Here is a 24870-nt window from a genome sequence, read left to right on the forward strand (position 1 = left end):
CTGGAAGGAGGCTTTTGAGAGAATGGGAGCGTTTCACCGTTCAAGATGGTAAGCTGATGCGCTAGGGGCCAGGGGGTCATTCGGGGGCCAGTCCCTGCAGCTATAGTGATTCCATCTCCCTACCAGAAGGAGGTCTGGGCTGAGTACCATCGGGCCTTAGGGCACGCTCGGTGACAAAGACTTTTGGATGCCTTGAAGGCTCGGGTCTACTGGCTAGGAATATCCGAAGACTCCCGGAAATGGTCCATGGATTGTCGAGAATGCATCTTGGGTCGGTCTGGTCCGAAATGCGGGCGCCCCTCCAGTCGATAGTCTGTCAGTATCCTTTTGAGGTGGTAGCTCTAGATTACCTGTCACTTGGAAGGCAACATGATGCATACCCATGTATCCTAGTCATGACTGACCTGTTTTCCAGATATGCAGTGGCGGTGCCCACTCGTGATCAGACGGCCAGGACGACGGGGAAGGCCCTGTGGTCCCATTGGATCCAGCCCTTGGGGTGCCCTGAGCTATCATGACTGATAGGGGGGCCGCATTCGAGTCTGAAGTGGTAAGGCAATTGTATGGCCTATATGTTTGTACCAAGAGCAGAACAACCCCTTATCACCCTCAAGGGAATGGCGCCTGCGAAAGGTTTAATCAAACCCTCTTGTCCCTCCTAAATTCCTTGGGCCAGGCAGATCAGGAGAGGTGGAATGAGTGGTTGCCAGCTTTAGTTCAAGCATATAATAACAACCCGCACAGTAGTACTGGCCTGGCCCCCTTCTATGTTGTGTTTGGGTGGCACGCGCGTATGCCAGTAGACGTGCATCTCGAAGTGTCACTGCCACAGGACCACAGCACCGTGGATGAATGGGTTCAGCGACATCACCAGCGCCTGACAGAGGCCTATAAGCAGGTGCGACAAAGGACGCAACAGCGACAGGGGTGGGATCAGGGCCGCTAAAATTGTAGAGCTAGGGCCCTTCCTCTGCTCCCTGGGGAGCGTGTTCTTCTCCGTAATTTCCGGAGGAGAAGCCGGGGTAAATTGGCCCCATACTGGATTCCCCAGCCCTTTGTCATTGTGTCCCAAGTCGCCCCCCACCAACCAGTCTATGTGATCCGGCCAGAGGGAAGAGGAGGTCTGACGCGAACCATTCATCGGAATAACCTGCACCCCTGCCCTGACGGATGGATGCAAGAGCCGGAGGTTCCGGAGATGGAGGGTGGAAGCCCCCAGCGGTACGCTCCACAGGCAGGTAATGCAGGTTATTGGCCCCTTACACTGACTTCCTTCCCAGTGCACCCAGGTCCACCGAGAGAGGCAGGGCCAGTGGGACAGGACCCAGGGGAGGCCGCTAGTGTCGACTCAGAGCCAGGGAGTCCGGGGGCTGGAGTTGTGGTGCACCCACTGGATCCTGGGCCACGCCGGTCCCAGAGGAGCAACTTGGGGCTCCTGCCCACAAGGTACAGGGATGAGGGATGATGGGTCGGGATGACCATGATTAAAGGGGAAGGGAGGAAAATGTTGTGTATGCATGTTATGTATGTACAGTTTTTGCTGTGTATCTGCTGTCATTTATGGGGCTAATGGATTTCTAGAGTTGCTGTGTCTATTGGACTGACTATGGACACCTGTAGAGGACTGGGGTTGTAATAGACAATGATTATGTGCATCTGTGAAGAGGGAGGAGTTCGCCACATTGGTTGATTAACCACTTGTTTTCACCTGGCCTCGGGCTTCATATGAGCGTACAAGGTGACCTGTAGGGGGCGCGGGCTATGAGAGGGAGATGCGACACCAAGTGGCACTACGGCGGAGAGCCCCCCCATCACTGCAAGCTAAGTATCCTGTTGAGGGAAGTTATATATCTGTAGCCTGACTTGCTATGTGTTAGTAAGTGGGAAGACGAAGTGGCGGGTGGCTCATGAATGTTTGTTGTCCGTTACAGCGCAGGATTACATCAGCCGGCAACAACGTGATCGGGAAGAATGCTGGAAGCGTAAATCAACTCCACCGGATGCAGCGTTGACAGCGATGTCCGCTGATCCTCCGAAGTACATTCCAGGGAAAGATCCGCCCTGATCTGGACTTGTTGCGGAATACCCAGCGCTGACGGTGCAGTTACCGGCTACATCGAAGGGCATCCTCTGGATTATTCTTTTTGAATTCTTGCGAGAAGCCGACCAGCGGACTTATTTCTATGTGTTGTATTTGTGTTGTCTGCGTGACTCATCGGCCCAGCTGTAAACGCAGAGTGGACAGGAACGTTGGGTGAGCTGAACTGAATATAATGTGTAGTGTAATCTGATCATTGTGTGTGGGTTTAATTATGAATTGCTGTGCTGTTTAATCATGAATTGCTGTGTTCTTTCGGTATTTGAATGTATCATTGTGTGACGTGCCGTGGACATGTATATTTGTAGCTGTAGCAATGTTCAGGGAAGAAGGAGGCGGGAACCGGCGAACAATTAAATAAACTATATTTAAAATAAAACAAACAAACCAAAATACCACCACCAGCCCCTCGCGGACGACTGCTGGCTACCGAAAATAAATATAACTGCCAGCAGCCCCTCGCGGACGACTGCTGGCTAAAATAAAATACAATTTCAAAAACTAAAACACAGGCCTGTTCCTCTCTCGATCATCAACATCGTCGCTCCTCCTTTATGCTTCCGCTCCTCTGTGAGAGATGCGAGACCGGTGTGCTACACAGGTGTTGCTCATTAGCAATCGCACCACCGGCCTCGCGCCGTTCTCTCACGTCCCTCTGCCGTCCCTCGCCACATACCCCCATCGCCCCTCACAGGCCGGGGGGCACCCATGAGCCTGTGCCTACTCCCCCCCGACGGCGGCGATCCCTGGGGGGTATGGACCGACAAGCCGAGGGAAACGGAGACGGAAGCATGAGGAGCCACAGATCGAGTGAGGGGAGAGAGGAGAAAAAAAAAAGAAAAAAAAACTTGGTCCGGTTCCCACAACGCGCTGCCATCTGGTCCCCCACCAGCTGGGCGATCTCCTCCGTGGTGCCTGGCGGTGACGCTGGATGGCCCTCGGAGGACGGCTCGACGCTCCTCCGCCGCCCGGTGGACGGCGGCGGCTCCTCAGGTGCTTTGGGCAGACTGCAGGAGTCCCCCCCTCCCCCCTCCCTGCTCCTCCCCTTCGCTGGTGGACGGCAGCAGGCTCCGGCCCACGGCGAGCGGCGGCGACTCCTCCTCTCCCTCCCAGATGGCAGACGCCCCTCCAATACCCAGGCGGCCGGCAGCGAGCTCGACCGTCCAACTGGCAACTCACTCTAGCGCACCGCCTCGAGCGTCCATGGCCGCTCCTCCCCCGCTCCCTGCTCCTCCCCTTCTGGCGGATGGCAGCAGGCTCCGGCCCACGGCGAGCGGCGGCGACTCGCGCACCATGCTCGATGCCACCGCGGATTCCGCACAACGGCTAGGACTCTCTGACAGTTCCTCCCTCTTCCCGGGTTTCGGCACCAGTGTAGCAATGTTCAGGGCAGAAGGAGGCGGGAACTGGCCAAAAATTAAATAAACTTTATTTAAAATAAAACAAACAAACCAAAATACCTCCAGCAGCCCCTCGCGGACGACTGCTGGCTAAAATAAAATACAAATACAAAAACACAACACAACTAAAACACAGGCCTGTTCCTCTCTCGATCATCAACGTTGTCGCTCCTCCTTTATGCTTCCGCTCCTCCGTGAGGGATGCGAGACCGGTGTGCTACACAGGTGTTGCTCATTAGCAATTGCACCACCGGCCTCGCGCCGTTCTCTCACGTCCCTCGGCCGTCCCTCGCCACAATAGCGTATTCACCTAGATAAATTATTTACCTGCATCTATTAATCTAGTTCTACTTGCCAGTTGGGGATGCTTGTGATGGGACTGCATGTTTATGGTTGGGCTGCCATGAGTCTTCTATGTAAATTTTCGTAACTGTGCAATAAAAGAGTAAACTGTTTTTGAGCCTCATGTGTTTGTGAGTCTGGGGGATTACCCTTTACCACAGTGGTTAAAGGCCAGCGACATATACTTCACATTTTACGTATACTCGAGGGTCAGCATACAGTGCACGTGACGTGAATTTCATCATCAGAAGAGTATGCGCATACTGTAAACACACCCCAGGATTTTTCTAAGATCGCACAGCATAGTGTTTCAGGCTGCTCCGAGACTTGGGTTGAAGATCCAAATGCATTTTTATTGTGACAATCCAGAATTCATGTAACAAGCAAAAGGTCAAACACATGTGCAAACAATCCAAATAAGCAAAATGGCAGAAAGACAGGCAAAAGGGTAATCCAGAAAACAGGCACAGAATATATAATTTTACAAAAAGTTGAAAAGACACAGGAAACCAGGATAATGCTTAGAAATTCAGTGTAAGAACATACAAGACGTTGCCAAGAATGAATGAAAACACAGGGCTTAAATAGGCAAGAGTAAACAAGATAATAGCACACAGGTGGAAGTAATCAGAACATGATTAGTCCAGGCAATGGGTTATGGGAAATGTAGTTCATGTTGAGGTAAAGCAGATGGAAAGAGGCACTCCAGCTGGTGGTTGGGACAATAATATAAAAAAAAAAATTGTGCTTTGGTAAATCATAATTATAGCATACTAAGTCATAATTGTTAGATGAAAAGTGGAAATTATGACTTTAAAGGTCATACAAATTACATTAAAAAGCCAAAATTATTAATTAAAAAGTCATAATTATAACAATAATGCATAATTATAAAAAGTTGAGTTATAATTTCGACATTTTTAATCTCATGCATGACTATGTTATAATTATGATTTACCAAAGCTTTTTCTTTCTTATGTGGTAGAAATGGGCTTCCTTTTTTTGTGAGTGATGCGACCTGATGTGAGGCATCTTGTTTAAGTATGAGTAAGCTCAGCCAACATTGCTGACTTTCAATTGTTTGTCCTTTTCAGATTGGTGAATTAGACCAATATTTTATTGGTCTGTATTGGTCCAATATTTCATTCTCTGTATTTAATGCACCCTTCGCAGTTCTATCCTCATCAGTTTCATTTTATATTATAATATGTGCATGTTCATAATTGTGACCCTATCACATTTCCACACCTGTGTGGTTGCATTGTGCAGTAACTAACTTTACTATTATGGGAGTAACTAGAAATGCTAATTCTCTGTCCTCTCTTACATACTGATTTGGAATTTAATAATCAATTAATTCTAGTAATTCGGTTAGTTTGGACAAACAACTTTTAAAATAAAGCAATAAAAATCCCAGGAAGCCGTGGTTTACAGTGGTTTTACAACAGCAATGGGGCGCAACACAGAGCATCTACTAGAGTACATTTATTGTGTCAATGTTTCATAAAATAAATACACAGCAACAAAATTGTAGTAATTTATTGATAACAAATAATAATTCCTCCGCCAAGCATTGTAGTTCTTCAGCAGTTTAGCAGAACGGTTGCAAAGATAAACACAGATGCAGTAATACTGATGTAAAGTTCACAGGTGTGTTTATACAGAGTTTTACAAACACTTTGAACATGACTCAGCCAATCATTGTGATGGCGGATCAGGCAAAAACCAGAAGGAAGGTTCAAATGCCACAATATCATTTATTAATAACAAAAAACAAAGACGATAATCCAAACAGGAGAAAACAGGAGCAAACGTGTGGCAGGTCAAACAACACAAGACCAACCTGAAATCAAAACAGTAACTTCACTGTAGTTAATTTCAGACTACACACTTAGAAGAAACGGTTCTATATAGAATTTTAAAGGGTTCTGTCTGGGTTTTCATAAATAGATCCTGTAGGGGTTCCCAACATAGTATGATTTTATGTATTTAGTTTTAATCAAATTAATTATTAAAAATCATATCAAATCATATTTTATCACTAGAAAATGTTCAGTAACATTTCAGTAACACTTAGTTTTGATATTGCACTTTGATACTCAGATCTTCTACTAACTAGAGGTCGACTGATTCATCAGTTTTGCCGATATATCGGTGCAGATAGTTGATTGGTGGAACTATCGTTATCGGCAAAAACATATAGCCTAGTCGATGGTTTTTCCGGGTTGCGTCCGTTGCTGGAGCGACTGTGAATGTGCGCTGCCATTACACAGTACGAGAGCGCTGAGAAGAGACTGCTGGCATTATTCAGAGCGAGAGCGGCCTCTAGATGACAAATAACAAACTATCACTGGCTGAATTGTTTACGTTAACATGTGATACCGACAGCGAAATGGTATGAATACAGAACACTAAAGTACATATTGCCATAGCATTATAAAGTAATTAATTTGTTGACTATGCTGCATCAGCAGAGAAAGAACAGCAGTTCCCTTTTGTAGTCACTCAAGTTCCGTTGTGACGAAGAATGGGGTTCCCCAATAGAGTCAGAGTTGCAACTGGAAAAACTAGGGGGAAGCGTAACAAAACATGGCTTCAGAATTCAAAATGGCTGCTCAGCACATCAACTGTAGTGAAACAGTTGTAATATATTGTTTATTAGCACTTCTGTTTGTGTGTGTATCTCAATAAACTCAATTGTCCACATATTGAACTTCTATGATAGACATGATCATCAATCATGTATGACAGTAAGTTGATATGTACAGTACTTGCAAAGTTACTTATAGTTGGTTGAATGTTTGTTGATGGACCATCAAAATAAAGTGTTAGCAGATATTGAGCAGACAGTCTGCTAATAATCTCATGACTTGTACGTGTAAATTTTATATTAGTAGAATGTGGACTATAGAAATAGTGTAACTGACATTTCTCCTTATATAGAAACTTTTTTGGCATAAGGGGCACTTTCAAATTGAGTGAAGAACCCTAGGGTTCTACAGAACCCCAGTGAACCTTTTTTCTAAGAGTACTTACCCAACTCTTCCCGAACAAGACTGAACTTCAAGTCAACTTTTAACCTCAGTCTGGTCTTATGAAGTAAAGGATTAGACGTTGAGCCAGAAGGCAGAATTCTGGAACATCTTGAACTTAAAGTAGAGAGTGTTATATATAGGTACTTTAAAGTTAATGACACAAAATTATAGTTTTATGAATTCTCCAAGACAAACATGCATAATACATGTGGATGCAATAAATCTTTTGATTAATCTAATATTACCATGTAGGTCACTGCATCTATAAAATACTTATAGCTTTTGATTTCTGTAAGTACAGCAGGTGCAGATCATTAATGTAACCACGCACCAACTGCCCATTTGGGATGTCTGTGTCAATATACTAGAAGAAAGCTTTCCACGGAGTGCTCTCTGCTCTCCTGGGATTCACAGTTATGTAGATAGAAAGCTGCTAATGCACAGATCCTGAGTCTTTTTAGCAGCAGTTTCAAAGACATTTTGGGGATGTGGAGGAGTTTCCCCCTTGACAATCTACATAAGAGTGAAGATCAGGTTTCATTGTTCTGTGAAAAGCATTACATGCAGTCCAATCGGCCTATTGCTGTATAAAGGCACTTAGTAATATGCTATGGGTTATTAAGGACAACTGGATACATTTATTACAACCGCAGATGGTTGGGAAAAATGGCACGTTTAATTGTTATTTGTCGTCTAAAATGGACTTCTTGGATATGAACGGAACATTACACCTTTTTATGTTGTCCATTGTGATTTTATTTGCTTTGTGGAGAGGCTACTAGTGTACAGTAATTAAACTACGGAAATTACTGAAATATGACCTTGTGGAAGGCAAACATTCAGTCATCGTTTTTTACATTTATTCTACATTTACAATCGTTTTTACATTTATTCTATTTTAATATACTTTGCAAAGCTGAATTTTCATCAGCCAATACTCCAGTTTTCAGTGACACATGATCCTTCAGAAATCATTCTAATATGCTGAATTGATACTCAGTTAGTGTTGGAAACAGTTGTGCTGCTTAATATTTTTTTGGAACCTGTGATACTTTTTTCAGGATTCATTGATAAATAAAACATTAAAAAAACACCATTTATTCCTAATAGAAATCTTACAATATAAAACTACTATCACTTTTTATCAATTTAACACTTCCTTGCTAAATAAAAGTATTCATTTCTTTAAAAAAAAAAAAAATACTGACCCACACTCGTAAATGGTATTGTATATTGTTATTATGTGTATATATGTATATACATTATATTGCATAATGTTATATATATATATATATATATATATATATATATATATATATATATATATATATATATATATATATATATTATACATACATACATACATACATACATACATACTTTCATGTTAGGTGCAATTAAAAGTGATTTGTTGATTTGACACCACTAATACATATGAATTAATTAAGTTTGTCTTTATGGTGCATAATATACCAGCTGGAATCAGCATTGGCAAGACAAAATGAGTCAGCAGTTTTGTACCAAATACCACAGGATGTTATGTGGAAATGACATTTGTTAACTTATTGAAAAAATTCTCATGCGATGACATTGTTACCAGACAAATGAAAAAAAAAAACATTATAAACACAACAGATATTTGCATGTGTCACGTGTGGTTTATTATAACAATCACAATCCCTCATTTGAAATGATAAATGATAAAGGAGATACAAACATTTGAATGGACTTGAAGTGGAACAGATGGATACAGGACTATCTGTTTGTCCTTATCTGACATGGTAAAAAGATGAGTATGTCTCTGTGTTTAGCTTTCTCTCTTATGTTTATAAATAATCATAAAGTAGGAACAGCTGCTCAAAACTCATAAATATTTCTGCCCACTCAAGGGTATTTAATGCACTATCAATGTAATGAAAGTTGCAGATAAGTTTTACAAACTGCTGAGTGCAAGATCCTCATGTTGATTATCTAGTTTCCTACAGCTGACACTTGCAACCAACAGTTGTGTATTATGCAAAACATTCATGAATTTGGAAATGTATGACTTCAGCTGTTGAAATCGTATGAGGCAAGTAGTAAACAAGCACACCATCTACAGTGAGAATACAATAATTCTTGATATCCCCCATGATACGGCATAATCCCTAGTTAATGATGTATTTTATCAAATAATCCTTTTTGATAAACAGTATGCCTGCTTTTAATTCCAGCCTTTCTTTTCCCAAATGAATATTGTATAATCCATGCGATCAACAGCCTGGGGAGTCCAGCTGAGTCCAGCTTGATTTGATCTTGTAGCAAAGACTGCTTTGTGATAAAATATCAAGAGGATTTATCTTAGAGACAGATTGGAGTGTGAGCTTTATCAGATCACGCTCGGACATGTTAGAAAGTTCAAGGGACAAAGGGTGGACAGTTTGAGGTCAAGCCTCAAAAATATGATTAATATTGAGGGCAGCTCTTTGAACGTGAGCTTGACAATGCCAGAATCCTTTTTTAAAGCATCTGATAGGATCAAAGATTCAGCCATCATGGGAATGCAATTCCTTTTCAAAGCATTATTTTGTCATTTACTGATATATGACAACAAACAGGTTATTAAACATAATTTGTATTCTTTCTACAGTAAATTTAAAGGAAATTATATATTTAAGATATATGTATTTTGGTAACATATAAAATGTCCATCCATTTGTATTACACAGTCAGTCATACATAAATTAAACAAATAAGAATGCAATTTAATTTATTTATTAGTACAAAACCAAATATGTTTTTATACATTTTTACAGGTTTATATATATTTTCATCAATAAATCCATTTTTATTAAATATAAACCAATCTCATAGATATTTTAACTAATTAAATCTTCTAACTAATTGATCATTCTCATACCATTTAACTGATTTTCACAATTTTGTATTCACAATTAAGAGATGTAACCTGTTTCTAAGTCATTTGAATAAATACATTTACATATTAATTAATTATGTAAATATGATTATTCAAATAAAATCATATATATGTATATGCCATGATTCATTCAACATTAAGTGTGTGTGTGATTAATAAATATATATATATATAAATATATATATTTATTTACTTATTTTATTTATTTATTTTTAAGTCGTCATCCTTTAAATATTGTTTTTATAACTTTTCTTACTTTTCCTTTTAAATAATGCAAAGGTTTAACCAAAGACAAACCAAAAATCCATATTTTAAATATTTCAATACTCTGATGGAAGCCACAATTTTTGCTTTGTTTCAAAAATCATTTTATCAGTTCTGGGAAGCAATAATACATGAAACCACAGGCCATTGTCTGGACAATTACTTTTACATTTACCAGCATTTGAAGTACCGAAGTCTCATGTGAAATTAGCATGGGCTTTAATGATAGCGTTAGATGACATTACCTCTGAGTGAGAGCCACTGTAACTGGATCTCCTTCAACCAACACAGTATATAACTCACTTCATACTGAGAGAGAGCAAGACCACAGCGCACAACTGCAGCAGACACATCATCTAGGTAGGAAAAAGTTCCTTCTCTTTATGTCATCTAATAAACAACTATTTAACTTTGTTTATTTTAACTTATTGATTCATGATTAGTAAGTATTCAATTACAATTACAAATTATGCCTTTTTTATTCAAATTAAGTACAATACCAGTGCATGACTGGGTACTAGTCTCATGCTAAATATATGTTTATTAATACTATTTTTATTGGCTATCAACTCTAATTTTACACATATTTTTTACCTTTTGATTTTTCAGTAAGTATAATGTATTATTATGTTCTACTGTTGCTGGTACTATCTTTTGTTTCTCATTTTTTAATGAAGAACTTTAACGAGTCTATAATGGGTCAATTCTGGAGAACTACAATGTGTATTTCTCTGCAAATTCTTAGAAGACTATAAAAATGATTTGATGGCAAAAAAAAAAAAAAAAAAAAAAACAATTTGCATCTCAGCACACCTGTGCGACGGGCCGTATTCCAAGAGCAGACTGTTGCGTTTACAGCAGCCAGGGTCTATCTCATTTAGCAGTGTTTACTCACTGCTTGGCAACCATCTTTAGTGCTTCATCTTGAAAATAAAAAGACTTCCTGTGTTCACTGTGTCTGCTGCAAATTACACAGACGGAAATCCATCAATTAGTGCACTTATCTGTCAGAGGATAATATAATGTGTTTTCCTTGAAAATTAGATGTTCTATTCCAAAGTTCCCGAATTGGGCAATTTCCAAGAATAATCTCACACAAAAGATGCACACTGCACTTGATCTGAATTTAAAAGCACATGGATGTTGTCAGCGTGTGTTCGGATCTTCGGTAATTTGACACCTCAGTCTGGGAGGCTCATGTGTGGACAACTGTAAACAGTAGTCGAAATGGAATTAAGCTTTTTCTGTAGTTCAATCAGACAGGCGGTTGTTTGGTGCATTTGATGTTCCTGCTTAACAGCTTCGGCACACCCATCACTAAGCATTGTGGTTAGGTGAAACATGACATCAGCTTATTCTTCATGTTAATTGTGATTGCTAACTCACTCACTTTTGTGATTACTCTCATATCGTGTTGGAAAATCTTTTTAGTAAATTGATTTTATTTGAATGGTCTATTTAAATAGACAGACGCCTATTGTTACATCACGGTCACAAGCCATGACTTGCAACTTACTATTCAGAACTAGGTGGTATTTGGAGGAGGGACCACCTTATAGAGATAATTTGATTGGACAAAATGAGTCAGCGCAGGATGAGTCATCAATAGTTTCGGTCTGAAAGGAAAAATACTACATTTTACATGCATAAATCTGCTAAAAATGAATTTAGTCAAGGTTTAGCAGTATGTAAGCATTTAGATGACCCCAAAGCTAACACACAAACTAAAAACCAAAATATGTGTGTTTTTGATGTATATAAAGTTAATTATTTTCTGGTTTAAATTTAGTGTAAATGTATCAGTTTTTTTCTCTGTTTATGTTTTTAGTTTAGATAAATGCTGCCCCGATAACACAAATAAATGATACTATCTATGTACAAAATTCAAAGGTTTGTGGTCAATAATTATTTTTTAAAGTTTAAAAATAAGTTAATATCAACTAAGCAAGGATGAATTTGGGCAAGAATAAATTGGTTTAAATTGTAATAATATTTTTACAATATACTGTTTTAATGGTATTTTTCGTCAAATAAATGCAGCCTTTGTGAGCATAAGAGACTTCTTGCTTTTGGTTTTGGGTTCATTATATTCAGTTCATGTTTTCCAGTGTTTCCTTTGCTAGTTTGTCTCTGTAGTCGCTGATCGAGTTATGTAGGTGTTCCTTGCTCTGTGTGTGTATTAGCCCTCGGTTCATTCAGTTATTTTTTTCCATGTCGTCTGTGGTTATGTACATTTATTCTTGTGTTTTCTCCTGTGGTTGTTAAAGAGTGTTTTTAAAGTCTGTTATTATAGTATTCTTGTGCGCATCATTCATGTGACATTCCTTACAGACAAATCTTACAGACCAACTTTAGTGAAGATTACCTCAAAGGTAACACACATGGACTAAAAGCCAAAATAAGTATGTTTTCGATACAGTTATTGTATATAAAGATGGTTGTTTTCGAGTTTTATTTGTCAAATGTAGTGTAAATGTATCTATTTTTATGTTTTTTATTTCAGATAAATACTACTCTGATGGCGAAAATAAACTGTATTATCTATAGTTATATATTTTAAAAATGTCATCACCTTAAATAGCTTCAATGTAGTTCAGTGTAGTAGCTTGTAATATAGGAACAACAACATTTTCAACCCTGCAACTAACACATTCTGTCATACTTGGGTCAAATGAGATTATGCTCAGTTCTCTTTCACAATCTTTTACTAAACAATCAATGTTTGTCTTTGATTGAATAAATCAATAATTATGCCAGTTTTTGTGGATATTTAAGTGCAATGATGTGTGAATAAACTCTCAAGTCCAATCAGCTGCTCTCAGTTTTACCTTGGACCTCAGCGCACTAAAGCAGCCACTAAAAGAAAACACAATCAATGCCATTCTGAGGTTATTATTAATATCACAGATTAATTGAATTGTCTTTACAGAAGATCCTCACTAAGCTCACCAAATGCAGTTTGGAAAGGAGTTTGTGAGGCAAAACAGCTTCTACAAATGTGTGATAAATGAAGGGGAAAAAGACCTGGATTCTGCGGATGTGTTTGAGGTGCGTGCTGTTTCTCCTACATGTGTTTTAGAGAGCTGAGGGCGGAGGGGAGAACAAATATTTACAAAAGATGATGCCATTGGCATGTGTGTATATGTTTGCTTCTCTATCCAGTACAATAGCAACCAGAAAAAATACCAGGTAACTGAAACGGACTTGTGTTGTGTTTCACCTTTCCATGGCGAGATACTAAGATATAATCTGTTCCTCTGCCAGTTGGCTTTCAAAGGGAAGGCTTCTGCTATCGACCACCTGATCCAGAAAAGTCCAGAACGCCTAAGCTTCAGAGATGAGAATGGAGCTAGCGTACTGCACTATGCCTCAGCCGGAGGAAACCTGGACATAATTCGGCTCATTGTTTCTACTGTGGGTCCTGAGGGTAAGACTTACTCCTCGACATGGTTTTAAAGTCGCAATGTAATGGAATTAGTGACAGGTCGTTACTTCCATATTGTGATGCACAAAAAAACCAAAGAAAAAAAAGTAGGACTTGGACAAACTTACAATATCTTATTGTAACTTATCTTATAGATAATACAAACGTATCTATAAGATCAATAAGATGTATATCAAAATAGAATTTCTGTTTCTTTCTGACCTGAGTGAGTAATTTCTACACTATAAGCTGCTCTCTCCTCTGCTATTGGTTGGACAAACAGATAAGCCCAGCAAACTGCAAAATATGTGACATTTTCATATTTAATTAAATTTGACATTAGTTGTTGATTGGATGGAGGCAGATCTGAATGCGAACTTGCAGTTGATTGTAAGATAGGGGCGGAGTTTAACTGGACTAAGTCCAACATACTGTACATCACCAAAGAGAAGTCTGTTGTTTCACTGGAAAAATAAAACATTTAAAACATGCATAAATACATTTTTACAATAGAGTGCTACAAGGATGATGTTTTTTTGTTGGCCAAAACATTGAAACAAGTTAACATGTTATCATGTCCTGTTCCAACCTTCCTAAATTTGACAACCAAGAAATATAACTTACATTTTGTAGAAGATCATAAGACTACTTTTAGATCAATCTACAGCAAAAAGGAAGGAAATAACTTCAAAGTTTAGGATCCAGTTCTAGGAATTAAGATACTAGCTCCGACTCTTGAGGCAGCAAATACGTCATCTTCATAATCTACATAAAATTACATTTTAACCTTCATAACAAACAACACATTTGGAGAAATTACACTTGAGTCTATGCTTTGCACTAATTGCATTGTATATATAAACATAGATCTGTTTTGAAGGCCTTGTCCTTAGGCCTTGTTTATTCACCCCAGTCTTTTTCTATTCAGATCACATCAGGTCAATGTGTCATTATGTTCTAATGATTATAAAACTATCACATAATCTCCTCAGGGATCACACACTTACGTCACTGGGCTGCTTATTGTGAACACTACTTCAATGAATCATTGACAAAACAGAGCCACCGGTTCACTCACTACAAAGACAAAAGACTAAATGATATTCAGAGTGCACATTTCTCTTCTTAATTACATCTATTACACTGCAATATCCTGCTGAAATAAACAACTTTAACCAGCCCAAGGTGGTTAGCTGCTCTCCTAGCCTAAGATGTCTGTATTTTAGATGGGTTTAAGACACTTGTTAGCTGACTAGGATGGGAGATCAGCTGACCAACCAGCTAAATAGTAATACTTTTTTTCTCAAACCAGTCCCAAACTCCCCCTGCAGCCAATTCTAAAGATTCCAATGGTCATTTTAACCACAGTGCTGATTGTCTACACAATGCCTGTGATGTCATGGGTTACCCCAGATTGCGGTGAATGCACTGTGTTTGTTTGGTTTATATTTTTTGCATAAATGTTTGTTTGTTTATCATTGTTTGGTTAAACATGAGTTTGGTAACTTTTTCTAGGCTAAGGTGCACATTAGACCGATGACAAAAGACACCAAGAGTTTTATTTCTTTATTTTCATTTTTTTAGAATTTAGATCAACTATATTAGTTTATATCTCCGTTTTCAAAACTTAACTTCTGGGTTCATGGCTGCAGCATGGTTTCCAGGGGGTGCTTCTCAATTCTTATTTGTGCATCCTCGTTTCCTTTCCTCGCGTCTCAGCTCCACCCCTGTAGGATGCGAGGGAAGGACGCAAGGAAAGAAAATGAGGCTGGAGGAATCGAATTAAAGCTTTTTTATATACATTGGAATACTTGATCACTCCAGCGTCACTCCACAGCGTTATCAGCAGCGCTCAAATGATCCGCCCTTATGTTGTTGAAGTTTATTTATTTAAGAAATTCATAATAAATAATAATAAAGCTACCCTGTTGAAATATGTGAGATGTGTGGTTTATATAAACTGCAAAGGTAAAGTATAAATTAAAATGATTGTGACCGATGTAAGGGGGAGGAGAATTTATATGTGCGTCAAGTTTAGTCACGTTAACTCTTCCGCATAGGATATACCCGTGTATCCTCGCTCATAACTCATCTGAAAGCCTCCTCACTCCTCCATCCTCGACTCCTCGCGGTGCAATTAGAGAATTGAGATGTCCTTTGTTGTGGCAAAAATTATCAAACCATCATATCACTGCGTAAGAGACACTCTGAAAACCAAACAAATGCACGTTCACAAATCCCAATATATCTCTGGTTCAAACATCACACCAAATAAGCAGAAAACATACTATAATCCTTTGTAATGTATATTACTGATCAAATGAGAATTAAAATTCCCATTACACCTTCAAGATGGCTGTGCTTGATTGGTTTCCGGGTCATAGGATGGAGGACAGAGGAGCGAGGAGACAAGGAGGGATATTGAGAAGCACCCCAGGGGTGGGGGTTTAAGAGGAAGTGCAGCCTTCCTGTTCCTCATTTTATGCCATCCCAAGGCATTCTGGGTCGTGTAGGCATAGTTCATTTCCTAGTGTGAGCAAGGGGGTCATGGTTTTATTGTTTCATTGTGTTAGTGTGTTTATTTTGATAGTATGTAGAAATGTATTGTTTTTTATTTGTATTTCTTTCCTTGTAAAATTGATGTTAATGTATTTTGAATATGATTTTATTTAAGTTAATTTATTTATTTATGTATTTGTACATATTCAATTCCCTATTATGAAATGGTTTAACCTTTCAGTAAAAAATATTTTTTGTCTCTTCGAGTCAGTTCTGGTGAGGGACCTCCGTGAGGTTTAGTGTCTGTTATTTTTGATTTGTTATTTTTCTGAAGTCAATAAAATTTTGAATTGACTGCAAGCAGTGTCTCCTGCCTTTTGGTCTGGTTGTGTCCCCACAATGCTAAAAGAAATCCTAACCTTTAACTAAACTCTAACCTTAACCTTAGTATAGTGTTAGTAGCTCACCCTGAAGTACATTCTCCCTCACCTCGATCCAGTCTCGCTAAAAGAGTTTAAAACATTCATTTAGACCATTAAGCAAGTAGAAAATAGGTACGATATAGTTTCTTGTTTCAATGTTAGTCTTGACAAGTTTAGATTTCTGAGATGCGTACAATAAAAGGAGCCGCAAAGTGGCTACCCTATTTGAACTTTAAATACACGTGCACATTTTAAATGCCTTCACATCACCAAATTAATGGTGTAGAAGTCTTTATTCGTGCTTTTCCAAATAAGGTATTTTGACTAATCGCTATGACACCCTAGCTCACCTCTGAACGCCTAATGAAAGTCCTACTGAACGTCGCAACCATTGCATATATTGAGTGTTTTTTGCTTTGTAGAGCTGAATGTACAGGATGACCAGGGCAGAACTCCTCTGCACTGGGCTGTGGAGAAGGATCAACAGCAGAGCTGTGAATTACTGTTCGAGCTGGGTGCTGACCCCAACATCCTCAACAGTGCTCTGATGGGCCCTCTGCATCTGGCTGTCACTAAAAGATACAATCATCTGGTAGAGGTCAGTCACACACATGCTGCTGGTAATCTATTTGGGTTACTGTCAAGGTAAAGAGCTGTTATGTTGATGCAAGGAGATGAACCCAAATGCAGACAGTGTACAATGAACAAGGTTTATTGGAACAAAAACAGGAAAACAAAACCCACGAGTGCGCAAAACAGACAAGACTAGGAGAGACTAAACTAAGACTAACACTTGACTGATTACTTGATGAAAAACAAACAGTAGAACTTTCTCTAGACAATACACTCGACAGGATACTCACAAGGAATGATACAGGTAAGGTAACACGCAGGTAAGAATCACAATGAACTGACCAAGGACAGCAAACACAAGGGGATGATATAGGTAGACACTAATGACGAGAACAGGTGAAGCTGACTAGACAATAATGACAAGACGAGGATAACAAGTGGGCGGGGTATGTAACAAGACAACACAAGCACATGGCCCAAACAAAAGGCCATGTGCTTGCACACAAAACATGGGTCTGTCATGATCCTGCCTCAAGACTAGAGAAAATCAACGACACAAGGGCAGAATCATGACAAGAGCAGCAGTAGATATGCATTCTCTTGAATATTTTGTCATTATGTGCATCAGACTTTATCAAATATTTTAATTTATTAAAAAAATTTTGGAATAATTAAGATTTTGTAATGTTTTCGATAGAAGTCTCTTATGCTTAGCAAGGATGCATTTATTTGATCAAAAGATACAGTAAAAACAGTAATATTCTGAAATATTAGGATTTTATAGAACACTGGTAACACTTTATTTGTGTCCTTGTTACATGTACTCTAGTAAGAATATTAAATTATGCATAATTACATGCAACTAACCCTAAACGCAAACCTAACCCTTATTATATAGTAAGTACATGCTATTAATTAACATTACTTCTTAAAAGTATAGTTACACTGTAACTGGGACACCTTAAAATAAAGTGTAACCAACTGTTTTCTACTTCAAAATATTTTAAAATATAATTTATATCTTTGATAGCAAAGCTGAATTCCCTTTTGAAGACGCTGTGGTAACACATCTGCAGGATCCAGTGCTTTATCTGAGGATTTGGAAACATGCTCAGAGTTAAGCACCGGAACTACAACTTTCCATCTCTGTGATGTTGGATGTTGTGAGATGTTTAGGAATCGGCACCTCACACTCCTGCAAATGAGGAGCTGTTGGAGTTTGTGACTCGTGCCGTGGCCAGACTGAACATCGACTGGTCGGCCGAAAAACAGGAATTTCGCCATAAAAGTAAATTAGACCAACGTTTCACAACCTCTTCGTCTGGGCCTACAGTTTTTTCCCGATCTCCACACGGTGTGGAAGAAACCAGTTTCCTACCACGTCTTCATTCATCCCAAACATCTAATTATTCTAACATCTTGGGGCTGAAGGAGTATGGTCATGGAGCCTCCAATGGCTAAAATGGATTTGAGGACTGTTATCATCTCTAACAAAGCTTCAGCGAAGAAGTCCGACACCACTGGCAGACCCCTCCAATGGGAAATGGACCTCGGGAAATGTGCTCTGTACATTTTTTATGTCTCCTTATTTAACACACCTGATTTAGATCACCAGCTCATTAGGAGAGACTCCTTGATCTGAACTGAGTGTGTCAGATAAGAGAGACATACAAAATGTGCAGAGCAGCGGGTCCCGAGGACTGGAGTTGAGAACCACTGGATTATACCTCATTATACAGTGCCTCCCCTCGGTGCCCTCAGGGGACCATTCTGCCAACCCAGCCACATCGTGTGCTTTGGGGTGCAGCGTTTTCTACCGAGCTCATGTCTCAACGTCTGCCCGGGCTAATTTTTAAAAATGTTTTCATCATTAACAATAATGCTTCTTAATATTTTTGTGGAAAACAGTAATTTTCAAATTGTCAAATTTCAGTCCGAACTTCTTTCAAAAACAAGGAGAAAAACCATAAAACTAAACAATTATAATTTTTAAGCAGCATAAATAGGGAGCTTATAATAGGCCTATGACAAAATGATTTGAATTTGAATTGTGTAAATTTGAATTATTGACAAATGTAATATAACAAAATGTTATATTGTGTGGAATTTTAAATAGTTCTGAATTTGATTTCTTTAAACGATTATTGAACATTTGAAATTTAACGACTTTAAATGTTTTTATGGCTGAATTTTATAGACATGTATTTTCAAACAACTGTTTTTTGTTCCGAATTCTTAGACTGCAAATATCCAGTTTTGAAAAATACAGATTCAAGTTTTCAAGATGAAGAAGAAATTCGGAACTTCAAATTCAGTTTTCTAAAATTCAAAATGTGGAAAATTCAGATCTTACAGACAGTAGGTCACAGGTCATCCACAGGGAAGAGTAGAGGATCTCAGAAAAGTCAAACGGGGCATTTTGGCTGCACTGCTGTTTTTTCTGTCTCAAACGCGGTGGTGGTTCAAGAGAATCCGTGTATCATTCGTTCAGTTGTTTTTTGATTTAATATTAAGAGTACAAAAATTAGAAAATGGCTTTAGTATTAGTTTTCTAATATTCTAATAATAGTCCTCCGCGGCTGCAGTTGCACGGATTCTTAACGCGTTTATTGCAACTATGTAGTAAAAATGTAAGCTATATGCTACATTCAATCTTTTTCCTCATCAAACAACCGGACTAACCAATGGCTCGACACAACCCGTACCGGGGAAGAGCCTAGACAGGGCTTTCATCTGTGTAGATATAAATTCACCAGACTTTGCATCAGCTGGGTATGGCAGGGTATAGGCTAAATAACGGATGTCATAGCCTGCGGTCACCCAGTAAGTTAAAAAAGAAATTAAGATATAAATCAATATAATTAGTAGTAAATTAAATATTTTAAACACTAATATAAAAAGGAAAGAATAATGAATTGACTCGGGTATATAATATGCCTATAACGTTTACGCATGAACTGTCATTCAGACTCACTATCAGAGATATTAAAAAATACACAATCTTCTGAGTTATATGATGTAGGCCTTGTGTTTTATTTTTATTAAAATTTATTATAATTTATATATCAAAAGTATGTGCTTTGTGCGTTCTCTGACATTACATTTGTTTATTTAATTAATATTGAGTATCAATTGATGTCAAGCAAATCTGTGTGTTATTTTCTCTGCCAACTAAACCTCTAAAAATAATAATAATTAAAAAAAATTAATAATTGCAAAAAACTTCCAAAGCAAAGCCATTGTGCTTTCTCTTCGGTGGTGTCTGACCAGTGCGTTCCGCAGCTTTTCCACACAGATTTTGAGAATTAGCCAGCTAAACAAAATAGGCCAAAGAAGTAGACTAATGGCTCTAACACTTATAATAGCCTAGCCTATATTAATCTTACATGAGTTAGCAATAAGTGAATTTAATAATAATAATTATAAAAATAATAATAATAATGAATTTGTCTACACCAAAATAAATTTCCAAGGACCCCCTAATAATAACAGCCCAGTGATTAAGCCCAAAATGAATGTGAGTGGGGGTAATGAACACAATATCTACACAAATAGTACACAAAAACACAAATAGTTTTTTTTTTTCTTTGTCTAAATGGTCTCCACTCTATGCATTTTGTAATACAGCAAAACAATTTAACTGACCGTATTTGCCAGAAAATAATTCACAGCTAAGTGCAAGTCACACCGGATCATGTTGAGAGAGAATGCACGCGTCACATCGTCGTAAAAAACACATTTTATTATTAGCCTATTCAGCAATAGTGTCCGATAAATAAAATACAACATTAACATTATAAACACTATTAACATGTAGGCAATGTGTATTTTACTTTCCCCTACTGTGACAAATCCTTAAATGAATGCAGTAGCCATATATAATAAAATAATACATAGTAGCCTAGCCTATAAAAATAGCCTATTTTAAATGCCAAGCCTAAACAAATTTATTTTAATCGAAACTGAAACTGTACCGATGTTGATTTCGTGGTTCTCTCATTCGGTCCAAAGTTTTCATATTTGCAATGTAACATTTGGATGCTAACTATTAATATAAAGAAAGCTTCATACTTCAGTCGAGGCCCAATATGCACATATAGGTTAAATCAGCGTCTTCACAGCAAGGGAAATGTTTGGAATAACAAGTAGGACTGTGCGGCCCAGCCTTGCCCTTTATATTGTACAACAGAGCAATTAAATTAAGCAGAATAACTTTTTATATGTTTGGTTGACTGTGTTTTATTTTGATAATGAACAGGCTGCGATGTCAAGATAGCCATGCCAGAACTGATACTATGTTGTGTGGGCGTGCAATGCGCCAGCGCCATTACTTGGATTTGTTCCACAGCAGGGGAAATAACTGATTTCCATTACACAAGAGTAGGTGTTAAAACTTCATGCTGATTTGTACTCGGCTTTCGCCAAAATAATCACCAACTAAGATGTAGCTTTACAGTAACCTATGCTTCTCCATCCATTTACGCTTCTTTCCTTCTGGTGACGTGAATCACCTTCTTTCTTTCTGGTGTTAATAGCTGCAGTGTATTTTGCGCGTCAGCACACACAACGGCTGTAACCACAGTGCGGTCCCCCCATAACAACCCTCTGGATTGAGCGGAGTAGGGAACATCTCTAGGGTCTTCAAGTGGGCACCTTCCGTCCTCAGTGTTTCGTCGACTAGCCCACGACACTTCAAGAGGGCTCGACAGTGACTCTGGCGTCCCAGAGTCACCCCCCTCCGTCCCTCACTCAACTCAGCCCAGCTTACTCTTGCTGCTGAGACCTAACCACAATCTCACAATCTCTTCGCAACCCAACCATACGCGCCAACCCGTTTGACTAAGGCTGTCGAGCCCCACTGGTGCGTTAATATGCAGTTTCAGTGGCAACGGTTCCGTATGGCATACCACCTACCACAAAACACAATATCTGCCCAACCACCCTTCATTCACGCAATATACACAGGAACGTAATGACTGTAAATACTACACAACCTATAAAAATAAACCAACAGTTGCTGCTGAGACCTAACCACAATTTCTCCGCAACCCAACCATACGCGCCAACCCGTTTGACTAAGGCTGTCGAGCCCCACTGGTGCGTTAATATGCAGTTTCAGTGGTAATGGTTCCGTACGGCATACCACCTACCGCAAAACACAATATCTGCCCTACCACCCGTCATTCACGCAATATACACAGGAACGTAATGACTGTAAATACTATACAACCTATACAAATAAACCAACAGACTCTTCAAGTTTTCAAGAAATCTACTAAACCGTAGCATGGCGGCCTGTACACAGCCAGCTAGAATCTTTCCGTCTCAACCACAGCCAGTTGCTGCTCCTTTCTGCTGCTTCAGATAAGTTCTTTACTGTGCGACGCAACTCTTGGCCACTGAATCCGACGTCTCTGAGGAACCGGGTTGTAGAGTGTGCCACAAAACCTCGACAACCCACTTCCACTGGATAAACCTGGACTCTCCATCCTCGCTGTTCTGCTTCAGTGGCCAGATGAGCATACCGCAGTTTCTTCCTCTCATATGCCTCATCTATCGCATCCTCCCATGGCACTGTCAACTCTATCAGTTGAACAATGCGTGCTGATCCAGACCACAAAACAATATCTGGTCGTAGGTTAGTGGTGGCAATCTCAGGTGGAAAAATAAGCCGTTGATCAAGATCAGCCAGCATCTTCCAGTCCCTAGCAGCTTCCAGTTGTCCTGAGCGAGAATTGGTGTTAGCACCTTTACTTGGTAGTTGCTCGCCTAGGTGGAGGAATATTGTCTTCTGCGTGTAATGTTTTGCTAGAACAGGCGGCAACTTATTGGTCATACTACGCTTGCCTTCCAATGCTAAAGCCAAACATCGCAATACTTGCTCATGGCGCCAAGTAAACCGACCCTGGCTAAGAGCCACCTTACATCCTGTCAAAATGTGCCTTAATGTGGCAGGTGATGAACACAAAGGACTAGACGGATCCTCTCCTACCCAGAGTTTTAGGTTCTGCGGTGATGGGAGAACATCATATGTTGACCTAATAAGGAAACTGATCCTACTCTCTTCGATTGACCAAAGGTCTTGCCAGCCCATTTTGCGTTGTTCCACACTCTCCCATCTCATCGACTCTCCCTGCTTGGCCTGGGAAATGGCATTTATACATCTCATTCTCTCCTCCTGCTTTCGCACCTCGTTGACTACCAGCTTCCTCCTTTGAGCTCGGCCTGCCTTGTGCCATTTAGGAGGAGCTAAACTCAGCCCAAAACCCCCTCTTCCATGCTGTACCTGTCCCACGATATCCCCAATTTGAAGGTCAGCCTTTGCCTCTACTACAGATTTCTTTGCTGACCACTTTCTACCAGTTTTTACCACAGGGGCTGCCTCCCTTACACATTTGTCTCGTGACTCTGCTAAAGTCATTTCCAGTCTGGACTTGGCGCACTAAAACTCCTCGGTTAAAGCAGAGACTGGCAGCTGCAATATTCCTTTACTATAAAGTCCCACTCTGCTGGGGCAGCGTGGAACTCCCAACCATTTCCTGATGTATGAACTTATTAACGCTTCCAGCTTATCAAAGAAACCTCGTACACAGTCAGTGGCCACAGCAACCTTGGCAGTAGACCAAACTGAAAGCACCAGAGTTTCAGTTTGCCTGGTAGAGCACAGCTGTTTATGCTCTTCAACCCTTCCACTGCTTGTCGTCTAACTTCTCCCACTCGAACTGTGTCCTTTAGATCCCCATCATACCATCTCCCTAGACTCTTCACTGGCTTCTGAGAAACTGTTGGTATTGCCTCACCATTAATGAAGAATGTTTTATCTACTACCTTGCCTTTAATTATTGAGATGCTCCTTGATTTAGAGGGCTTAAATTGCATTCGTGCCCATTCAATATTATCTGTTAACTTCCCCAATAACCGATTAGTGCAGGCTACCGTTGTAGTCATGGTTGTCATGTCATCCATGTATGCTCTGATTGGTGGTAGTCGCATCCCAGAAGCCAAGCGCTCTCTTCCTACTACCCATTTTGATGCCCTAATGATTACTCCCATTGCCATGGTAAAAGCCAGTGGAGAAATGGTGCATCCTGCCATTATTCCAACCTCTAAGCATTGCCATGTAGTGCTGAATTCTGGAGTTGAGAAACTAAATTGCAAATCTCCAAAATAGGTTTTCATTAAATTTGTTATCGACATCGGTACCCTGAAAAAATCAAATGATGCCCAAGAAGCTCATGTGGCACTGAACCATATGCATTAGCCAAATCCAGGAATGTCACATTGAGCTCCTTCCTCTCCTTTTCAGCTGATTGAATTCGTTGCCAGATAACACTGATGTGTTCTAAGCATCCTGAGAATCCTGGAATGCCCGCTTTTTTGAACTGAAGTGTCAATGAAGCCATTCTTTAATAGGTAGGTTGACAATCTCTGAGCAATAATGCTGAAGAAAATCTTGCCTTCGACGTTTAATAGTGAAATAGGGCGAAACTGACTGATGCTTGTAGCATCTTTTTCTTTGGGTATAAAGACTCCCCCTGCTCGGCGCCATGCTCTAGGTACCACCTGCTTTTCCCCATCCACTTTTATCAATTTCCACAGAATTCGTAGAACTCCTGAAGCACTCTTGTACACTCTGTATGGAACTCCATTAGGCCCTGGAGATGATGAAGCCCTTGCCTTTCTCACAACCTGCTCTATCTCTTTCCACTTAGGTGCACAGACCTCCATTTGGTATTCTGGTGGATTGACGGGTGGGATGTCTGATGGAATTGACATAGGCTCATGCCTTTTTGCATCTGTATGCGTTTCCTCCAAATATTTCTCTAGCTCAACCCTAGATGCTTTTAAAGTGCCATTCTTCTCACTGGTGAATAACTTCTTTACGAATTTGAATGG

The 24870-nt window shown here is 39.6% G+C and overlaps 1 protein-coding gene across 4 annotated transcripts in view; it reads left to right on the top strand.

The window, feature by feature from the left end:
• trpa1b (transient receptor potential cation channel, subfamily A, member 1b) overlaps nt 1-24870 on the top strand; it is a 143564-nt gene that overhangs the window by 70568 nt on the left and 48126 nt on the right. For 2 of the 4 annotated variants that reach the window (XM_077244416.1, XM_077244415.1), the window contains exons 2-4: nt 12986-13104; nt 13321-13483; nt 16824-16999. In XM_077244416.1, coding sequence (XP_077100531.1) covers nt 13009-13104; nt 13321-13483; nt 16824-16999 — 435 coding nt within the window. In that variant the 5' untranslated portion in view covers nt 12986-13008. Of the gene's footprint in view, nt 1-10305; nt 10417-12985; nt 13105-13320; nt 13484-16823; nt 17000-24870 lie in introns of those variants that run through there. The other 2 variants (XM_077244413.1, XM_077244414.1) reach the window with 2 other exon arrangements.

Source organism: Siphateles boraxobius, unplaced genomic scaffold (genome assembly GCF_051911475.1).
Source record: "Siphateles boraxobius isolate OS27281-9 unplaced genomic scaffold, OSU_SipBor_1 26, whole genome shotgun sequence".
NCBI lineage: Eukaryota > Metazoa > Chordata > Actinopteri > Cypriniformes > Leuciscidae > Siphateles > Siphateles boraxobius.